The following is an 18,471-nucleotide window of genomic DNA, read 5'->3' on the forward strand; positions in this document are numbered from 1 at the left end:
TCTGACTTTTATTGTAAATGTGGGATTATAAAACAGCAAAGCTATCAGCCTCTCCAGTCACCCCCCCCCAGACAGCTCCCCTCCTTCCATCTATGGAGAGGAGATGAAAGGCTTTTTAATTCTCACTGTATTTGAGCACCTCCACTCTCTCCTCAAACCCAGCCCTTTTCCAACCCTCTTCCAGTTTAATTACTCTTGATTATTCCCGATTCTGTCTTGTCTGAGAGATGTTCACCTCCGAAACAAAGACACACTCACACTAGGCACAGAAAAGTGGAAAGAAGAGAGACAAAACATTCACCAGATATCAAATTTGCATGAAAATAAGCCACACTGTTCAGCCGGCAAAAAGTGGATTGAAATGAGGACTTGCCAAGAGCGTGGTGGTATAATTAGCATTTGACCAAACAAACGAGCTTCAACAGAGCTATAATTAAGCAGGCCTGTAATTAAGTGTATGCCCTTTATCATAATGATCGTGGTTAAAATGGTGTGATGGCTGCCAGTTGATTATTAATGGTGTAACCCCGTACTGCTTGCATCCTGCACTGGAATCAAGGTGTCATGACTGTCAGGCTAGAGAGCAGCCCTTTGTTTATAAAATACATTAGGGCCCAAATTAACACAGGGTGACAAGGGACACAAAACCTCTCGTTTCCAGACTGAAGGGAACACTGCAGCTGCTCAGCTTCATTATAAAAGTCCTAAATCTGGAAGCACAAAACTTCTGCTGCCGCTGGCTTTGACAAGAGCCCCCAAATATCAAAAGGCCAAGCTTCCAACTGGTGTTCTTTTACCCACAGTCCATCAGGCTGCTGGCACAGGAAAAGGAACTCATAAATGTAAGCTGAAGCTGTTCATGAGTCATCATTTTGGACCTGACACTCCTTTTAGTCTTTCCTGTCCACGACAATATTTAAAAGTATAAACTTCTAAAGTATCACTCACTTTGACACCTACGCGACTTTGCTTTTCGTCTCTTGGATCTTACCTTCATCCACGGTTTGGCAATTTCCACACAAGTGTAGTACAATGTGATCTTTGTAATCAAAGCATGATCCTCACCCTCATGTCCACAGAAAAACTTATTGAGTTTCTTTGCTTCCAGTCATCTCCCAAAGTAAAATTGTTATAAAAACAAGAGCTCACAGAGGTCCATCGTGCTTTAGGCTAAATGCTAAGATGAGCATGCTAACACCCTCACAATTAAAAATGCTAAAAGGTTTAGGCTAAGCCTATTTGTTTACTTTGTTCGTTATGTTAACATTTTCGATTTTGCTCTGAAAACATTCCAACAAGGCAAAATGGTTTAATAAATGCAGTGGACCTGAGTGTGTTTTCCAAAGAGTAGATAGTTCACTCAAGACCACTAATGTCCACCTCAGTGTGGCTCAGTGAGGATCACCAAATCACCAAAAACATCCAGTTGCCTTTGATATACTTAGTGGAAAAATACCAACCCAGTTAAAAAAAAAAAAAAAAAAAAAAAAGCACAAGCTTGGAGAAAACAAAATAAATAAATAAGTGAAAGGTTTGGCCCTCACTCCTTTTCACCCGAACACAAAAGTGGCTGCATGACAACCACCTCAGCGTAGATGTTGGATGTGTCGCTATTTGGAAAAACAGGGAAAGTAAGGTGATCAGCTAAATACAGTAGTTAGTCCAACCTCATACATGCAAGTGAATTAAGCGTACACCTCTGTGTCGCAGGGAGCGCCTACACCAGGAAAGGCAGGAAGGAAGTATACATTTTAATCAACAGCCACCTATGGAAAGCTGAGATTGTAGCCGCTGATGGATCTGCATGGCATGGATAGATGAATGCACAGAGTTGAAGGCCAGAGAGTTTCTTTATTGCTCAAGGATTACATTTAAAACCAGATCTCACTTTGTATTCCTCCACCATCTATACTAGAGAAGCTATCTTACATCCAGACAAATGGAGAGGCACAGGAGATGACTTGGCGTTAAGGAATGAATGGTGTACTGTGGAGAAATCTGAAGGTGCAAAGGGCAAAAATAATGTAAATCCAATCTTCTGACCAGGAATCCCCAAGATGAAGCATGTTCTAGCCTCTCAAATGGGCAGGCTACAGTCCATTAACTCATGAGTGTACTGCAGTGTGGAGAATTGGGCAGTTATTTGGCATTTGGAATGTATGAGAGCAGTCAATACGAAACCATTTGGCAGGAATTTTGGTACAATGACTATGCTGGTGATGATGAGATGATGATGGTGATGATGATGCCGGCGGTGAGTGCGGAGGTGGCGTTAAGTAAGGAGGACCCTGTGGCTTGAGTGATTGTAGTGTAAAGAACGGAGTCAGCACAGGCCCCTTGTGGATCATTGCCTTATTAATGGCTCCGTCAGGTGCGATGAGCAATGGCTGCATTGTCATCTCCAGCCCCTGGGCACAGATGAATGGCTGTTTCAGGGCGGGAAGGGCTCCCTCGTACGCTGGGCTGAGCACTAATCCCTCACTCTTCCATTGTTGGATGCACTGTCACCTAGGACTTCAACAGCGCCATACATTGCATTTCCAGGGCTCTAGCAGACATGGCCATGCACACAGGCGAACAAACACACACACACACACACACACATACATACGCATAAAGCAGACCGAGTTGTACTCCGACACTGACTGATGGAAAAATATGCATGGGTGATCGAGCATACCCCATATTACCTGAACCACAACTCGAGAGTAACACTTTGGGAATGTTGATGAACTTTTATTTTACACTTCACTAATTCAGCAGAATGGCATTGATCTCTGTCTAATATGATTACTTGGGTGAATCTGTCTCGCACCTGAATTAAGTGAGGAAGTCACAGCTAGGGCAAAAAATCTGTGAGAGAGAGTAAGCATCTATTAAAGGCTTTTAACTGATGATTGATCTGATTTCAACTTTTTAGTATTATAAAACAATAAAAAAATAATTGTTAATTAGAGCTGCTTAAAATGGGTTCAAGCTTTATCGGGAACACACTATATTTCATATTCCAAACAACTGGATGTTGACTTTTCTCGATGTCTACCCTGGCTAGACATTGCAATACCTTTCCTGTCGGTGTGTGACTCTCAATTTGAGGTGGATTCTTTATGCAGACCATGGAGATGCTATTCTAGTTGCAGACCCCGCTCTCTGTCACCTCTGCAGATAATGGTGAGTAGATGAACAGAGAGCTGGAGGAGGACCCCCTATGCCCACTCACAGCCCTTAGCCCGACTCTGACATGAGAAATAGTGCCCAGGCCTGACAGCATCTCGGAGACATATTGTAGTTTATTTTGTCGTCCGGGCATGCCATCTGTGCCATTCCAATAGAGGGTGTGTGTTCAGGCTGCTGCAAGAGAGAGGGCGCGAGGCTCTGGGTCCCTCAGTAGCTCTGCAGCCGCGGCAGGTCATTAGTCAAATTGCCTAATGAGAGAGAATACAAATGGCCCCCTACCCTGACAGGAGGAATTTTGGAGGTGTCAGAGCTCCTGACCCGTGCTATGAGAACAGATGATAGCAAGTTGCTATTTTCAGATTCTTTTAATGACTATGGCTCTATGAAACCCATTCTTTTTCTTTTAACTTTTTCCCATTTTTTCAAACCCTCTAGACAGATGTGTGAAAAAAAAAAAAAAAAAACTTTTCAATGTATTAAAAATCTTACTTGCAAAAGTGGAAGTGTAACTTTTGAATTATTTAGATGTTTACTGGGGAGTCAATTAACATTCTGAAATTCGAATAACATTTATACTAAAATAGATCATGCGCTGAAATGATGTTGAGAGTTTTTGATGATCTATTTTTGTTTTTTTCTGCCGGCTGTTTGCAACTTGTTTTCCCTGTCTCACTGTAGTGCGCGCAAGCTTCTGCTACAATTCTCCTGACAGCAAATCAGTTATTTTATATTGAAATATTAATTACACTCCAGCCAAATGTTTGGAATGTAAACAAATTTAAATGGCTCTTAATAGCAAGAGCAGTATGCAAAGACATCCAAAGCATGCTATTATAGCTACATACTACTGGCTGGGTTTAACACTCAGAAAGTGTGGATGCAAAACAGAGTGAGTGGAAAGAAGCTGAATCATTTGACACAAGCTTGCCTTTTGTTCTCAACAGAAATTATTATAAAACTAAATTTGGGCTAAAAAAAAAAAAGGATTTTACTATCTTCAGCTTTGCTCAATACTTCATCCAAAATAGTTGTGTCTAAATAATAGTTATTCTGGATGGCCTTTATAGTAAAAGTCGGTCTATAAAGCGACCTGTTACATAGTGCTGAACCTTTTCAATGGATAATACAATAGTGAGATCATCAACATGAGATCCTGTGGTGATTTTTTTTTCTTTTTAAATTACAGGGAAAAGAGGTGTTATTTTAGAGTTAAACCAATATTATTATTATTATATATATATTTTGCTACCACAGAAATGTAAAATGGCAAGCTTATGTAGAATGACCCACTTACTTTTCCATCTGTGACAAGCAGTCCTTGAAATCTGGTTGTGGGTAGGGAGCCAGGCGGCAGTCCCAGTTGGGCGCTGGTCCATCAGTCTTCCAGAAAGTGGGCAGAGCCAGTAACACCTACAGTGAGTTGGCCACAAACACCTCTGCATAACACCGATTACTCTGAGGAGGAGTGTACATGTACAATAATGTCTCCAATACACGTATATTTATGTTAGCTCATTTTGAATGCATGATGTAGGCTATTTAATGTAAAGGAACAGAATGGTTTGGCATGATAAGTCTGGTTTTATAGTTGTTTTTTGAAGCAGGCAGTAATGTAGAAATACTGGAAGAGCCCTTTCTGCTTGCTGGCTATTGAGTGCTCATGAAATTAAATGGACAATCAGACTTTAATCAGCAGCACAGTGTCTTTTAAGACATTTCCATGGCACTGGCATTGATCCCCAGCTGTGGCTGCTGGTAAATGTGCAGCAGAATGTGTATATAAATGGGGTACGCCTCTCTGGACAAGTGTAAAAGCTGGCAGAGGGCTGACAGTAAATTGCATGTGCCGGATGGGACACAGCAGAAGGCACAATTACACAAATCCCCTCTTAATTAGCGGTTCTGTGGGCAAACTAACCCATAATGATGCAAGGGATGTGGCGAGCCCCAGAAATCCTAACAAGAAACACTCACCAGCACAGGAGACTGGGTCATATGGCCCCGGTTCCCCTGAAGTAGGGACTGACGCGTGATCTGTTTTGATCAGTACAGCTGCAGGAGATGATTCCCATGTTGCCCTGCTCCCCCACAACCCCTAGCCCTTGCTGAGCTACTTGCCCTCTGGACTGTGGGTAAAACAGCAGGCTCTATGTGGTTGTGGGTGGCATTATTAAGTTCTCCATGCTCACAGTACCAGGCAATGTAAAGTGGCATCTCACACGGTGAGTAATGAACTGTGCCAGAGCGGAAGCAGGAGGGATGACAGCCAAAGAGGCCTCCTTGGCAGCCACTAACCTGGGCATCCACCAATTTATCATCCCCTAGAACCAATCCACCAATGCTGCACCGCCATTTGTCATTAATTATGCTAATAAGGACACCATTAGTCTCCTGATGAAACAGGGAACTGTTATTAGTATTATGCACTTACAGTTTCATACATCTGCATTTGCTTATTAGTTTCGCTTTGCACTTTGAAAAGAGATATTTCCCATTGCTTAAATAAAAGTGTTAAACAATGTACTGTATATACCACTGCAGAGGAGCAGTGGACTTTTCTTTACACACTAATTGACTATTATGAAATGACAAAGCAACAACCCCATAATCAGGCACTGCTCCTTGCACCCTAACATAAAAATGGCCACATCTATGTAAAGATGCTGATGAGTTTGAACTTTTTCACAGCAGACTTTATGGCTCTAAGCAAACCAGTCTGAGAAGAACTATTTAATAGAGCTTCTGGGAGCCCCAGATGCCCTTTTCCAGAACGACTTCATTCCCAGAATCTCATTGTGCTTTCTAAATCACACCACAGTATGTATTAGAAGATCATTAATTGCAAACTTAACAAGTCAGCAGAGCCATTAAAAGATCTTTAAGGCATATTTGACCATAAATCTCCTTAAACTATATTTAATGACTGGATTTTTGTGAAATATTTTTTATCAAGTTCTAATTAGATGTGTGATAACAAACCCTGCTGTACATGGGGCAAATGAGGGAGCCGTGACAGGCCCATCCATTGAGGCTGTCCACGTCTGGACACTGAAACTAATGGAGCACTGCTTCTATCTCAGGGATGGATAGAAAGCAATGAGGGATGAGACACGAGAGTCCAGTCCGGCCTGCAAATGCAAAGCCTTGTAAAGCCCCTTATTTGACTGTAATAAAAGGTCCAAAAATGCCAGAGGGCCTCCAGGCTGCAGTCAAAAATTCCATTAGGATTTATACAGGATTAATTCCCAAATACTTAATGGCACCATCACACTGGGATCGAACATGTAAAGTCAAATTGAATTTTTGACTGGATGAATTCCAAAAGGATTTTCTCTCGAGAGTGTTTTACCTGTTAGAGTGTAAAAGAGCTTCTTGACTAGGGGCTTATTCACAGACTATACAAAATAAAAGACTTTATTTCAACACAGTTCACTGTGGTCATCACTGGATTCACTTCAGACATATATCAGCGTTTTCAAATGATATTCGCAACTCCACAGCCAAAATTATTCCAAATGTTTTTGGAAAAAACAGGTAGCTTTTTTTTTTTTTTCAGGATCACAATATGGCAAATGTAAGGATTACTTCCTCAATAATTTCTGCTAACAAACGGACCAGATTCAAAGAATTACATACATGCTCTGCCCAGACACCTCTGACTTTATTTCCCCTTACAACAATTACGATAATTCTCCCGACTCTTTTCAGAAATTTTTTAACTTTTTTTCCACAGTTGCTCTTAAGAATTTTCCTCCCAGCATGGTGGTGTGATTTTTTTAATTCACTTCTACAGTATCCATTCCCAGCCACTGATACTATGCTGCTATGTCCATACAGAAAATGCACTAATTGCTAAATTCATGCAAATTAAACACTGAGTAATTTACAAGCACTAAAATATAATTTAGCAGAGCTTTACATCATTAGTTGCTTTGAGTGGTAAACAGTTTAAGGACACACACACACACACATATATATATATATTACATTAGGTGTATTGGGCTGAACCTCTCAGTCTCTGTTTCGCCTTTTGCTGACCAGGGGAATTAAGAAGCAAATCGTGGGTTTTAAGAGCGTTCCTTTCATGTCTTGATGTAAACTTTGGCATTACTTCAGACATCAAGATTGGTTTCATAGAAATCCCATTCCATCCAAAGTAAAAGCTCGGCAGTAAATCTGCCCATACCTCCCCCATAACACTTCCATAAATGATTCATTCAGCTCAGTTTAGCTGATGCAAAACAGAATGTTAGCGAGTTGTGGATGGAGCCTGAGCTGCGAGTGTGGGACCAACCCTGCTGCCTAGTAATTTCATCAATCTTGGGGAGAGAAAGAGTTTAGAAAAGAGAAAGAACAGAACAGCGTACACTAATAATAACTTTTGTGTCACTATCCAGAGGTCGTGTTTTTTAATCCCACAGCCTAAAGAATTGTGTTATTCTAAAATATAACCCCAGCGGTGGAGAAGCAGTTGAGATCCATCACGGATTGAGATAAGAGCCCGCTGATCTCCTCCCTCTGTGCAGCCTTGCCCAGAACTACATAGGGAGATAAGATGGAACTTTTGTTTGAAACCTGATGAGAACCCTCTTAATGAAAGTGCTGCGCCAAAAATAATCTTTTTTCTCCATGTTAGTCAATCAAGAAATGGTGTAGTTGGGGGAAAAGAGGAGAAAAGAAAGTAATTTTGCATAATCAGTGAGCACCATCTGGAACAATTAACCAAATTCCACAGAACTCAGAGGATCAGTCATATTGGCTTATTAAAGATCCAGAATTATACAAGTAATAAATCCTTGGAAAAACGAAGCGTACCCCTGCCTGTCATGACTATTTTAACTTCAAATACAGTGGAATACTTGATAAGGCTGAAAAGAGGAGATTAATATATGCAAATTATGTCGAGCATTTAAAAGCCCCCCAACAACTGTCTCGTTTTTTTTTTTTTTTTTTTTTTTTTTTTCTGTCTCTTATTACAGGGCTTTATGTTTTATTCATACACCAACTCACCTGTCATTTCATAAGCTATAATATTATGAGGGTATTATTAAACAGCATAAAGTGGAGCTTTAATTGGAAAGCTCCATTGCATTTTCCAATTATTTGCAGCAAATTAAAAGCAGATGCACATAGTTTAATAAGAATTCTAATATTGTTTCCTGAAAATCAAAAATCACTGTCACCCTGCCAAGATATTTTGCAAACCCAAGTTAATTTTGAACCTCCTATTTTTCTCCTCCTCCTCTAAAGGATGAACTGTCTAGTGTCTGTTAATTGAAGTTCCTCTAATGGATAGGGAAATAATTGCTCTCCATATTACGTTAGATCAGGGCCAATGTCAGGATTTATTTTTGATTAATGCGATAGATATGTAAATGCATTACTTTTTATTACGTTTACCTTTTTATCAGGTGGATGTCTGCTGAATACTATATGTTGCTGTGTAGGTAATATCGAGACAGCTATGAAAAAGACAATGTCACATAGGTTTATCTTCTAGTTTCTCTAGTCTGGTCTTTTTCTCTAGCACGGCAACATTTATTTTTTAATCAAACATTTTTTTTTAGACATATCTCATAAATGAGAGTTTAACTAATAAGTTTAACTACCTTTAAAATATCATGCTTTCTTGTCAGTGTATGAATAATAGACTTAATTGACAAAGGGACTTTGCATGGACCAAAGAATTGCTGATAAAGGAAAGCAAAAGGTTGAAGCTGCTGTGAAAACTTGATAACTTTTCAAATGAGCTTGAACTGTCAAATCAAAGAGGGCTGCAAAGTAAATGTGAGTTAGTTTTTAATATTCTCGTAATAAATGTCAAAGCACCTGCACATCACATATGTACATGATGTGACTGCAGATGACAGATTTTCCAGACATGTTACCTGTCCTCCCCTCAACTCGCTCTTTTTTTTTTTTTTTTTTTTGGCGTTGGGGTTTTTTGTTTTGTTGGGAAGTGACGGAGGGTTTAATCAAGAAAGCAGGCAATTCATCAATCCTAAAGAAGGCGCCTGCACTACCCTGACAGAGCGCACATGGTTTTAGACCAACTCGAACCTGGCCAGCTGTCAGCCCACACACACACACAAACACGTGCGCGCACACACGCGCACACACCCAGGTGCCTACACACACCAGTGCTACCACCACTGCTAACAATTAACACAAATAGGCTGTCAGCTACGACCTCACACTTGGTCTGCAGGCTATCACATTGTTAATGAAGGGAAGTTGCGTTCTCTCACATTCACAGTGTGATGCTGTAAGGCTGACGAGTACACAGTCTTAAGCAATAAAGAGAGAAACATCTCAGGCTAACTACATTATCCTCTTCTCTTTCCAATCTCATGAAGGGACACATAAAGGTAGAAGAAAGAGGGAGCGTGTGCACCTGCAAAGGACAGCTTTCTGGGCATAAATGATGACTGCTGGCAGCACGCTGTACAGTATGTGCATGTTCTTCACTGTCACTCAAAGCCCATCCCAGAGGAGAAATCACACACCAAATGCCACAAACCATTGAGCTGTGTGTTAATGTCTGCTCCTTCAGGGCCACACTTTGCACACTTGTCTTGACTAACTTATAACAGGACTGTCATGCCAACACTATGATTTATAAATAGTTTTTTAGTTTTGTTCCTTTCTTAACATTGGGCAATTTTGGATTTGGTTACAGACTTAAGTTTAAAAATAATTTCTATATTCAGGAATGCTCCACATCAATTTGTATATTCAAGCAATTCTTGAACACTTGACTTGCTGGGTGTAATGTGGCCATAGCCTGGGTGTGCCTCTGTTGGAGCAGCAGGAGGAATCCTCACCACATGGTGTCTCTCTCCAGCTGGATAAAAAACCTGCCTGCCTCATTCACCTCATGTGGATCACACGCTCTTTGAGACGAGAGCATTTCAGCCGACTCTGACTCTGTGGTTTGTCATAGCTAAGCTCTGCTTCCAAACGAATTAGTTTTTCTGCTGTTTTAGTCATGGAGCATTGTACTGTAGTCGGGTTTCTCCTTGATAAAGAGAAGAGAATTCGTCCAGTGCATGCACATTACATATGTAAGTATGGCATGTGATGGATCATCTTTGACAGCTGTTAAATGTTCTCTTGAGTGTAATGCAGAGCTCTTTTGGTAGGTCACGTTTGCTCAGATAAGCGAAGCTCTGTGCAGCATCCATCAATTAGAAGAGCTAGCTGCAGAGCATTTGCAGATCAAGTACTAGGGAAGCATTTTTAAGTTAGCGTGGAGACTAAACTCTTTGCACAGATATGAAATGAAAAATAGGAAACATAAGTATTGAACTTTTAAGCTTCTTTTTAAATTAGGATCTGCAATAAAAAAAAAACAAAACAAAAACAAAAAACAATTATTTCCTGGATAAACAACTGAATTCCTCTGATTATCTATAGTGGTTATCAAAAACGGTGTTGACTTGCATACATTTAAAGTGTGAGGATGCGTACCTGTCATGGTGTAGCTCCCACTGCTCTGCTGCTCATAATCTGGCCTGCCTGTGTTCCTCCTGCTGGCAGCAGAGGAGTAACATGTTCAGTCATGATCAATACCATTTTATTGACAATGTTAAAAACACTCAAAATGAATGAAGACTGCATTTGACAGTGACACTTGAGATCCAAGACATATGCCTCAGACATTAAAATATAATACAAGGAAATTTCTTTTGCACTAAGGTATGGAAAAGGCTGTCTGATCTGTCTAAAGGCAAAACACTGCAATGAAATAACAGGCTGAAGAGAAATATGGTAAAAGTTAAACTGTGCCGCAGCTGCCCAGGGGCTCAAACAGACCTTTAACGGGGGGAGGGAGGGAGAGGCGGTGGGGGGTTTGGAGCAGGATCTTGTTAATTCTGGAGGAACTGAGAGATTCCATTATTCAAGGGTCTGTTTTTTTTTTTTCCCCCCCCTTCACCGTTTCATGGCCTTGTATTACAGAAAACAGCACAGAATGCACTTTGTGGGCAGTTGAAGTTAACAAACCATATAAGATTGAAATCCTCATCAATCAAGCTATCATGAATTACACCCTGTGACTCACCCCTATGGATCGATAAATCCACAGCAAGCAGGAAAAAAAAATTCTCAGCTTCAAGAGAGCTGCATAACATGACATGCTCTGAAGTGAATGGTCTGGGATGGCATTATAAAACAAATGATCTTATAATGATAATGCAAAGCATTTGGCAATGTCATTAAAAAAGTGAATTGCTTTGATTAGAGAATATATAGGTGTTCGGTAAGAGTTTGCTGTTAAGGCAAACGAATAAGGCAGGAAAGCTGGATAGGGAGAGCAGGAAAACAGTGCTGAATAATAACAAAGAGAACAGATTTTGGAAATGAGCAGGTGTTAAGTTGCAAATAATGAAGTGTGTATCATGCTCTGTGTTTGGTCTGTTTATGGATAACATAATCAATCCTCGCTTACAGGGGTGTAAAATCCAAATTTTTTTAAATTTAGTACAGCTCATATATTCCGAAAGTGCTGCATGTGAGTTGTGGCTCCAAAGCCTTATCTCTTTGGATGAGATAAATAAATGCAATAATTTCCATCAAGAGCAATAAAACAAGACTTCTGACGGGCTGTGGTATTTATGAGCTGAAGCCTGCAACTCAGATTTATTTGCAGTGAAAGGGTCGACTTTTCTCCTTCTCATTTACATCAGCATTTGGCCATGTTAAACCCAGGCCAATGGTGAATTTTTAAAAGGTTGGCATCAATCTTGTGGGAACGATTGCCATATTCAATGCAGTCTTCTTTTACCTTGCAAAGGTTGATTCCACTGCTGAGGAAGAAAGGTACACATCTTTCAAAGCACAGAGACATCCTGTGGACTGATAACATGGGGGGGGGGGGGGTTTAAATGTCTTTTAAGGCATCTGTGTTTGTGTTGTTAAATTAGCTCAGAGAAGAAACAAAGCAGAGAGGGAAAGAAAGTATTATGTTTGGCTATTTATCTATTTATGTATCTAAAGAGTGAAAGTGGTTCTTTAATTCCTTAAGACTACACATTAAACCTGGAAAATGTGCTCAAGAAATGCTTTTCGACTAGCAACCTCCAGGGTTGTTTTTCCCATCTGTCTCCAACACAAACTGTCTCAATCCAAACTGGTGATTTCTAAATACAATTTTAGGTGCATTGGAGAGAGGAACATATGGCAACTCAATTAGACAACTAATTCTTAAAACAAAAACATAGCAAGTGCATTTGCTAATCAACAGCAGTGTTGGGGCTCATATTATGTCGGCCACTGGAGTTTTGACAACAATTAATCCTCATTTCAGGCAAGGAGAGCCATATTGACACATATTTCTAATTTGAATATTCAATTACAGTGTAGTTCCTCATCAAATTATAGTAAAACTGGGAACGCGGCCTGCACGATTTACGTAATTACAACGCAGATCAAGAGTATTATGTTCCCTTGAAATCTGCCAGAGTTAAAATCATATTAGTGCTGTAACACAAACCAAGACACTAAGGATTACTTGACAACATGAATTTCAGTTCCACAATTTTTTTATATGGTGTTCTTTGTGTTGTTCCACACGGAATAAGGAAAAGAGTTGTCTGGGGGGAAAAAAAAAAACTGAAAAAGAGGAAGTGGGAGAGACAGTGGGGACAGACAAGTGGTAGTCAGTGGAGAGGTAAGATGAGGATGAGAGTAATATCACTGAAAAGGCAGAGCTCCGATACAGAGAGCTGGAAGCGCTTGTTTTGACACACATCCAGTCTTCCCCGTGAAAACATCTCCACACCTTCCTCTATGTGCCGACAGTGCTGCTTTGTGGGAGCTGCTTTCTCACCCATCATTATCCTCCTTTAAGTTTGGTGTCAGGTGTTGAAAAGAGAATCTCTCTGAATTTGGTGGCAAATCACCAAACAGTCTGAGCCCATCAGATCTTAGCTGATCATTCGATCATTCTTGGCACTGCTCTGTATCCCTCTGCTTGATCACCTCTACTTTTTGCAACTTTTCTGAACACAACAAAGTAATGAATGAGATTGAGCTGGGGAATGATTGTTCTTCAGCACTTCAGATGGGAGATCTGTCAGGCGACACACTGACAGTCACAGTGTCTCTTTCTCTCACGAGTCGTGTGCAGTGGGAAGTCTTGGTTAACCAGCGTGCAATGAAAGCTGATACAATACTCCTGCAGAGCTGCAGCAATGTGTGGTGTGTCACAGGTAGAAGACAGAGCAATCCAAAACGTATTGATATGCATGCCAATTCTGACACTGATGACTCTCTAGGCATCAAGTGTTAAAGTAAAAGCCAGCTATACGATGTTGAAGGGGGGAAAAAAAAGATGCTTGGCCTTGACATTTTTATCGCTGTACAGTTTGATTTAAAAAGTGTCTGTGTGTACAATAGCCTATTATTCTAAGAAAAATGTCAAAAACCTTGATTCTGAGTGAAGTGAAAGAAATTGCAATATTAGGACAAGGCTAATTTATGCTAGCAGTCACTGTAGAGGTCAGATATCAGCCTCAGCAATGACAGTTTTATCAGGAGAACAAATGGCAGCGTAGGCCGGGAGAAGAAGGGAGGGGGATACTTTACTGGACACATTAAAAAAGCTGACCGGATGGCGCAGGTTTTTCACATTATAAAGTCAGGGAGCGGCTGATACGGTCTGTCTTGACAGATAACAAGCCAAAGTGGTTGACATCAGACTGCAGCGATGAATCAAAACAGAACACTGTCGCTGGTTGAAATGCTTCAGACAAAGTTGATAAAAAGACGTTAAACACACAAGGTTCAGGTGCATTTGCATGGCAGACTGCTCACCAGGGCCTAACACTTACAGTTTTAGTGGCTTAGTATGGTGCAACAGCCTGAGCCAATAAGAAATTACTACTTGATTCAATAATCCCCAAGATTCCCTTTCCCAGAGTTTCTGTGGCAGGTTAAAATTCTGAGTTTTTAACACCACACAGAATTTACCTTTTTCATGATTGCAGCAAATGAGATGTGATTGCATGACAGGCAACCAGTAGGGACAATATGAACATTTATTCTTTATTATTTTATCACTTTTTTAGAGCTTAATATCAGAATATGAAAATTAATCCTAAATTGTATAATTACAATAATTAGAGAAGCCTGGATTTGGATTGTTGGCAGAAAAAGGATGGATGGATTAACTAATTAAATACTTTTTAAAGTTGCTAATCATTTCATCAATTGATTAGTAGCTATTTTGATATTAAATCAGTTAGTTTAGTCACAATTCCATCAAAAATATGATAATTAGCAGTAGTAAATAGTAGATAATTTTAGTTCTTGCTGCCTCTCTTTATTACATGTAACAATAAATTGGATCTCTTCAGATTTGCACTGTTGAACAGACAAAACAACAATACAAAGATGTCACATTGGGCTGTGAGGAATTTCCAAGCAACAAATTTATCTACTTTTCACATTTCATTACACTAATTGAATAGTTGATAATGGAAAATAATCATTATCTTCATTCATAATTCTGTTAAGTTGAGTGAAGTTTTTGCTAAAACTGACATCTGCCCATGAAACTGGTGGAGTAATGATGGAGCAGTGTCATACCAGCACAATTCACTGTTTCAGGGCTCCCACTTATAAGTTATAACAGTAGCAGTGTGGCAGCCAACAATCGCATACACAAAAACTAACATTACAGCCTACAGCAGGCAAAAGAAAGTAGCTATGACTTTAGTAAATTCAATTTCAGACTAAATACCCTCTTAAGCTCATATTTGAGGAAATTGAATTTAAAGCTTTTGAAAAGTTTTCAGGACCTACAGATATCCTGTATAGCTGACAAAACAATTCAAATATAACACCTTAGTCTTGATGCAATAAGTGTGTGCATCTCATAATGATGTAACACCCCGTAGTTAGTGTGTACTGCAGCTCTGCACTGCTGAAAAAACCTGATTTACAGTTTACGTTTGTACACAACTCTAACAAGTTCTCCCTGCCTGAGGCAACGTAACATTTGAGAGGGATCACTGAAGCTTTCAAAATTATAAGGGCCATTAAAAATTTACACATTATTGACTGTATTTAAAACATCTTTTCCACTGACTGTAAAGAGCACTTAAATTTAAGAGGTGCTATTCTCCAAAGGCCATAAAGTTGTTATAGATAGCCCGAAGGAGGCATGGAGGAGAGAATTTTCTCTTGCTGAATATGAATAAAGAATAGTGGGGTGATACTGCAGAGACAGTTACACTGTAATACTGTACCTACTTAGGCAATCAGGGAGTTGAGGAGATGTGTATAAATGATGGGGTGTCAAACCATCTAATCTGTGAATGTGAAATAACTACAGAAGTATTTATAGCTGTATGTATGGCTGTCTAAAGTTCATGTAACTACACAGTGTGGATGCCAGATAAACAGTCAAAGAACTGCAACTGTCTAAATTGCCTACAGTCCCGTCCTTATATGTCAGTGCATTATGGATGGAAATACTCTAAAAGGAAGACTCTTTGACTGTGGAATGAATTTTAATGTTAATACAAAAACAGCAGCCTGTGATCTCAGCAGGCATCAAGGGGGGGTGTGAGTCGCTTCGAGGTGCAATTTATTCTAGCCTCTGAGCCTCACCAACTTGAAATTGGGCTTCAAAAGAACTGAGGATTACCGGGAAAAGTTCTGAAGGCACACACATGGGCCTGAGCTCTCGCCATCACTTCAATACATCAAAGATTATTGACCACTGACTTCCAAAATATGGATGATTCACAAAAGTCTATGCAGTTTGAACTTGGGTTTCAATTCATGGCTGTCCATTTCACTTTTTCATCCCACTAAATGACCTTGTGAACAAAAGCTCTGTTTTGAATGTGCCTGCTGGCATCCATTGCTCCGGCCTGTTGTGGCTTTTAAGTGGCTTCTACTCAGCCCAGCACAGGATGGCAAAGCATAGCAATTCAAGTTGGCAAAGCCAACAGCACCCTGTGCCAAGCTTCCCTCACTTCGGCACCGCCACAGTGAAGGAGTCTCAATTGTTTATTTACAATTTGCTGTGGAAATCCCCAAGTTCTTCATTGCAATAAATAATTGAGCTGTTTGATCTGGACACAGTACAAAGGGTTGCTCCATTCTCAGAGAGGCCTGAGGCAGAGGAAGCCAGAGCAGCATGAGAAGAGAAGGCGACACACACACACACACTCACTCACTCACACACACACTCTCTCTCTAGCATGGTGGAGATCTTGAAGCTCTCCTCCCTTCCTCTGCAGCTGTCGTTCCCTCTCCAGGCTACATCTCCTCCTCTTTGTCTGCACAGAACAACACTCCTGTCAACACAGTCAGAGGAGCGACCTGCCTCTGCCTCCTGGGACACACCACAAATAGCAGTAGTTTAGCCCTCATTGAACTCATGTTCTTGTTCAGGGGATCCTGTCTAGTTAGCCTGTCTCTCCAGTTCACCCTCGCTACTTCGTTGTCCAGCCACAACCTTTACGGCAGATTGCCCGGGAGTGATCAATTGCTTGTGTCTTCATTGTGGTACATATGGTACAGAAGCGCAACAACAGCATGAGTACACTGAGTATTAAAAAGAAAAGATAGGAAGGTAGAAAGCTGAACTTCAAGAGGTGCTGCTTAGTATTGAAGTATGACATTACCTTAGTATTTTGGGTGGGGTATCAGTGATGGGTGTGATCGGTGTTTCCTTGAATAACTGTTGCTGAGGAACAATGTCCATTCGATACCATATCCCCATGCTATTAATCTCACTGTGTAAAGATGAGGAAAAGACTCAGAGTGTTTCATGCAAATATGAAAGTTTTAGACTTTATATATATACACACAATCTCACAAAATAGTGACTGATAGAAGATACAAAACATGATGATTGCATGTATTCCAGGTGCCAAACAGCTTACCCTACGCAGGTGTAGTTAACAAGATGGTACTTGGACTTCGCAACAACCTGGATGTCACATACAGCCGTTTCAGCAGCTGCACGAGGGCTGAGTTTTACACAGAGCCTCTTCTTCCTCATAGCAGTTTCCTCTGATGAGTCAGGTACACATGGGGTTGTCAGACAGGAATACGAGGTCACATATTCAGTCCTGCCTTCTCTCTCTTTCAGGCTAAAGGATATCACCTTTCAAAGACATTTTGAACCTTTAGGAGAAATATATATTCATAAATCCTGTTTGTGCTTTGCTATTTAGTCTTCCCCAGCCTCAGAATAAGAGATGAGCTAATATCAGTTTGTGGGTGACTTGCTATGCTCAAAGGGAAATCGCTGGACAGCAGAAAGCCACAAAAACCACATGCATTATTATCATTTTCATCATTTTAGTAGGTAAAATGACAGAAGCAAGTGAATCCTCCATCAGCTTTAGTGCACAACAGGGATTTAAAGTGGAGATTCTAGATAGAAACTCATACATAATGCCACATGTATACATTAAACATGGATTCACATGAAGTAATAAAACATTAAATTACACCATAGCCAAACAAAACATAATCTCCTTTCTTCATTCTGGCAAAAAGAAATAAATAAATAATAAAAAGAAAAAACATTGCCATGCTTTCCTATATTGCATCTGTGCCTTGCTCATTTATTTCCCCAGCAACACTAGAAAGTGCAGTGTAAATGCAATGATAATAAAAATAATAAACAAGCTGTCCTCACTCCCCACACCAAAATATTATTACATTTCTAAGCCATGGATAGTGAGGGGGAAATACATAGCACTCAAAAAGCACTAAAGCATTGGGGAATGCATTTCATTAATATTAGATAACCCCCATCCACTCGTCCTCTCCCCAAATAAATACATAAATAAATAAGCCCCTCATAAAGAAAAGCACAGCTCCAGCTGAGATAAACAATGACTCATGATTCTCTTCTCTTATACCTCCAGGGCAAAATGTTTATTTTATTCCCACAGTCTGCCATAAATTAAGCTAACCTGCACCCATAAAACATTCACTATCTCAAGCAAAGCTGCCCCTGAGGACCTCTGTGTAAGCTGGTCGGGGAGTGAACAAACGAGGAGAGGAAGGGAGTGAGCCTGTGGTTGGTATTGACTGTTTACTTACTTGTGTCCATTGTCTCTTGCACAGGTGTGAAGCCCTCTGGCAACGTGTCCTTAATGTCAGTCAGTTTCATGTCCACAATGACGTCGGGCCCCTGAAAAACAGAGCACATGCAGGAAATTGAATGTCATCTATGTAAATTCAACTCCGAAAAGGACATGGCAAGAAAAATAAAAAGGTTAGTGATTTTCTGGGGGGGGCTCGGAAAAGAAAATTTAGAGA

The 18,471-nt window shown here is 40.3% G+C and overlaps 1 protein-coding gene across 1 annotated transcript in view; it reads right to left on the reverse strand.

Annotated features, from left to right (window-relative positions):
- The window catches only part of LOC115048784 (multivesicular body subunit 12B-like), a 41,805-nt gene that overhangs the window by 16,608 nt on the left and 6,726 nt on the right, over positions 1-18,471 (reverse strand). Inside the window, exons 3-6 of the mRNA XM_029510536.1 lie at positions 18,253-18,343; positions 17,079-17,208; positions 16,818-16,928; positions 10,648-10,706 (exon numbers count right to left, since the gene is read on the reverse strand). Of these exons, the coding sequence (XP_029366396.1) occupies positions 10,648-10,706; positions 16,818-16,928; positions 17,079-17,208; positions 18,253-18,343 (391 nt within the window). The remainder of the gene's footprint in view (positions 1-10,647; positions 10,707-16,817; positions 16,929-17,078; positions 17,209-18,252; positions 18,344-18,471) is intronic.

This window comes from Echeneis naucrates, chromosome 9 (genome assembly GCF_900963305.1).
Source record: "Echeneis naucrates chromosome 9, fEcheNa1.1, whole genome shotgun sequence".
NCBI lineage: Eukaryota > Metazoa > Chordata > Actinopteri > Carangiformes > Echeneidae > Echeneis > Echeneis naucrates.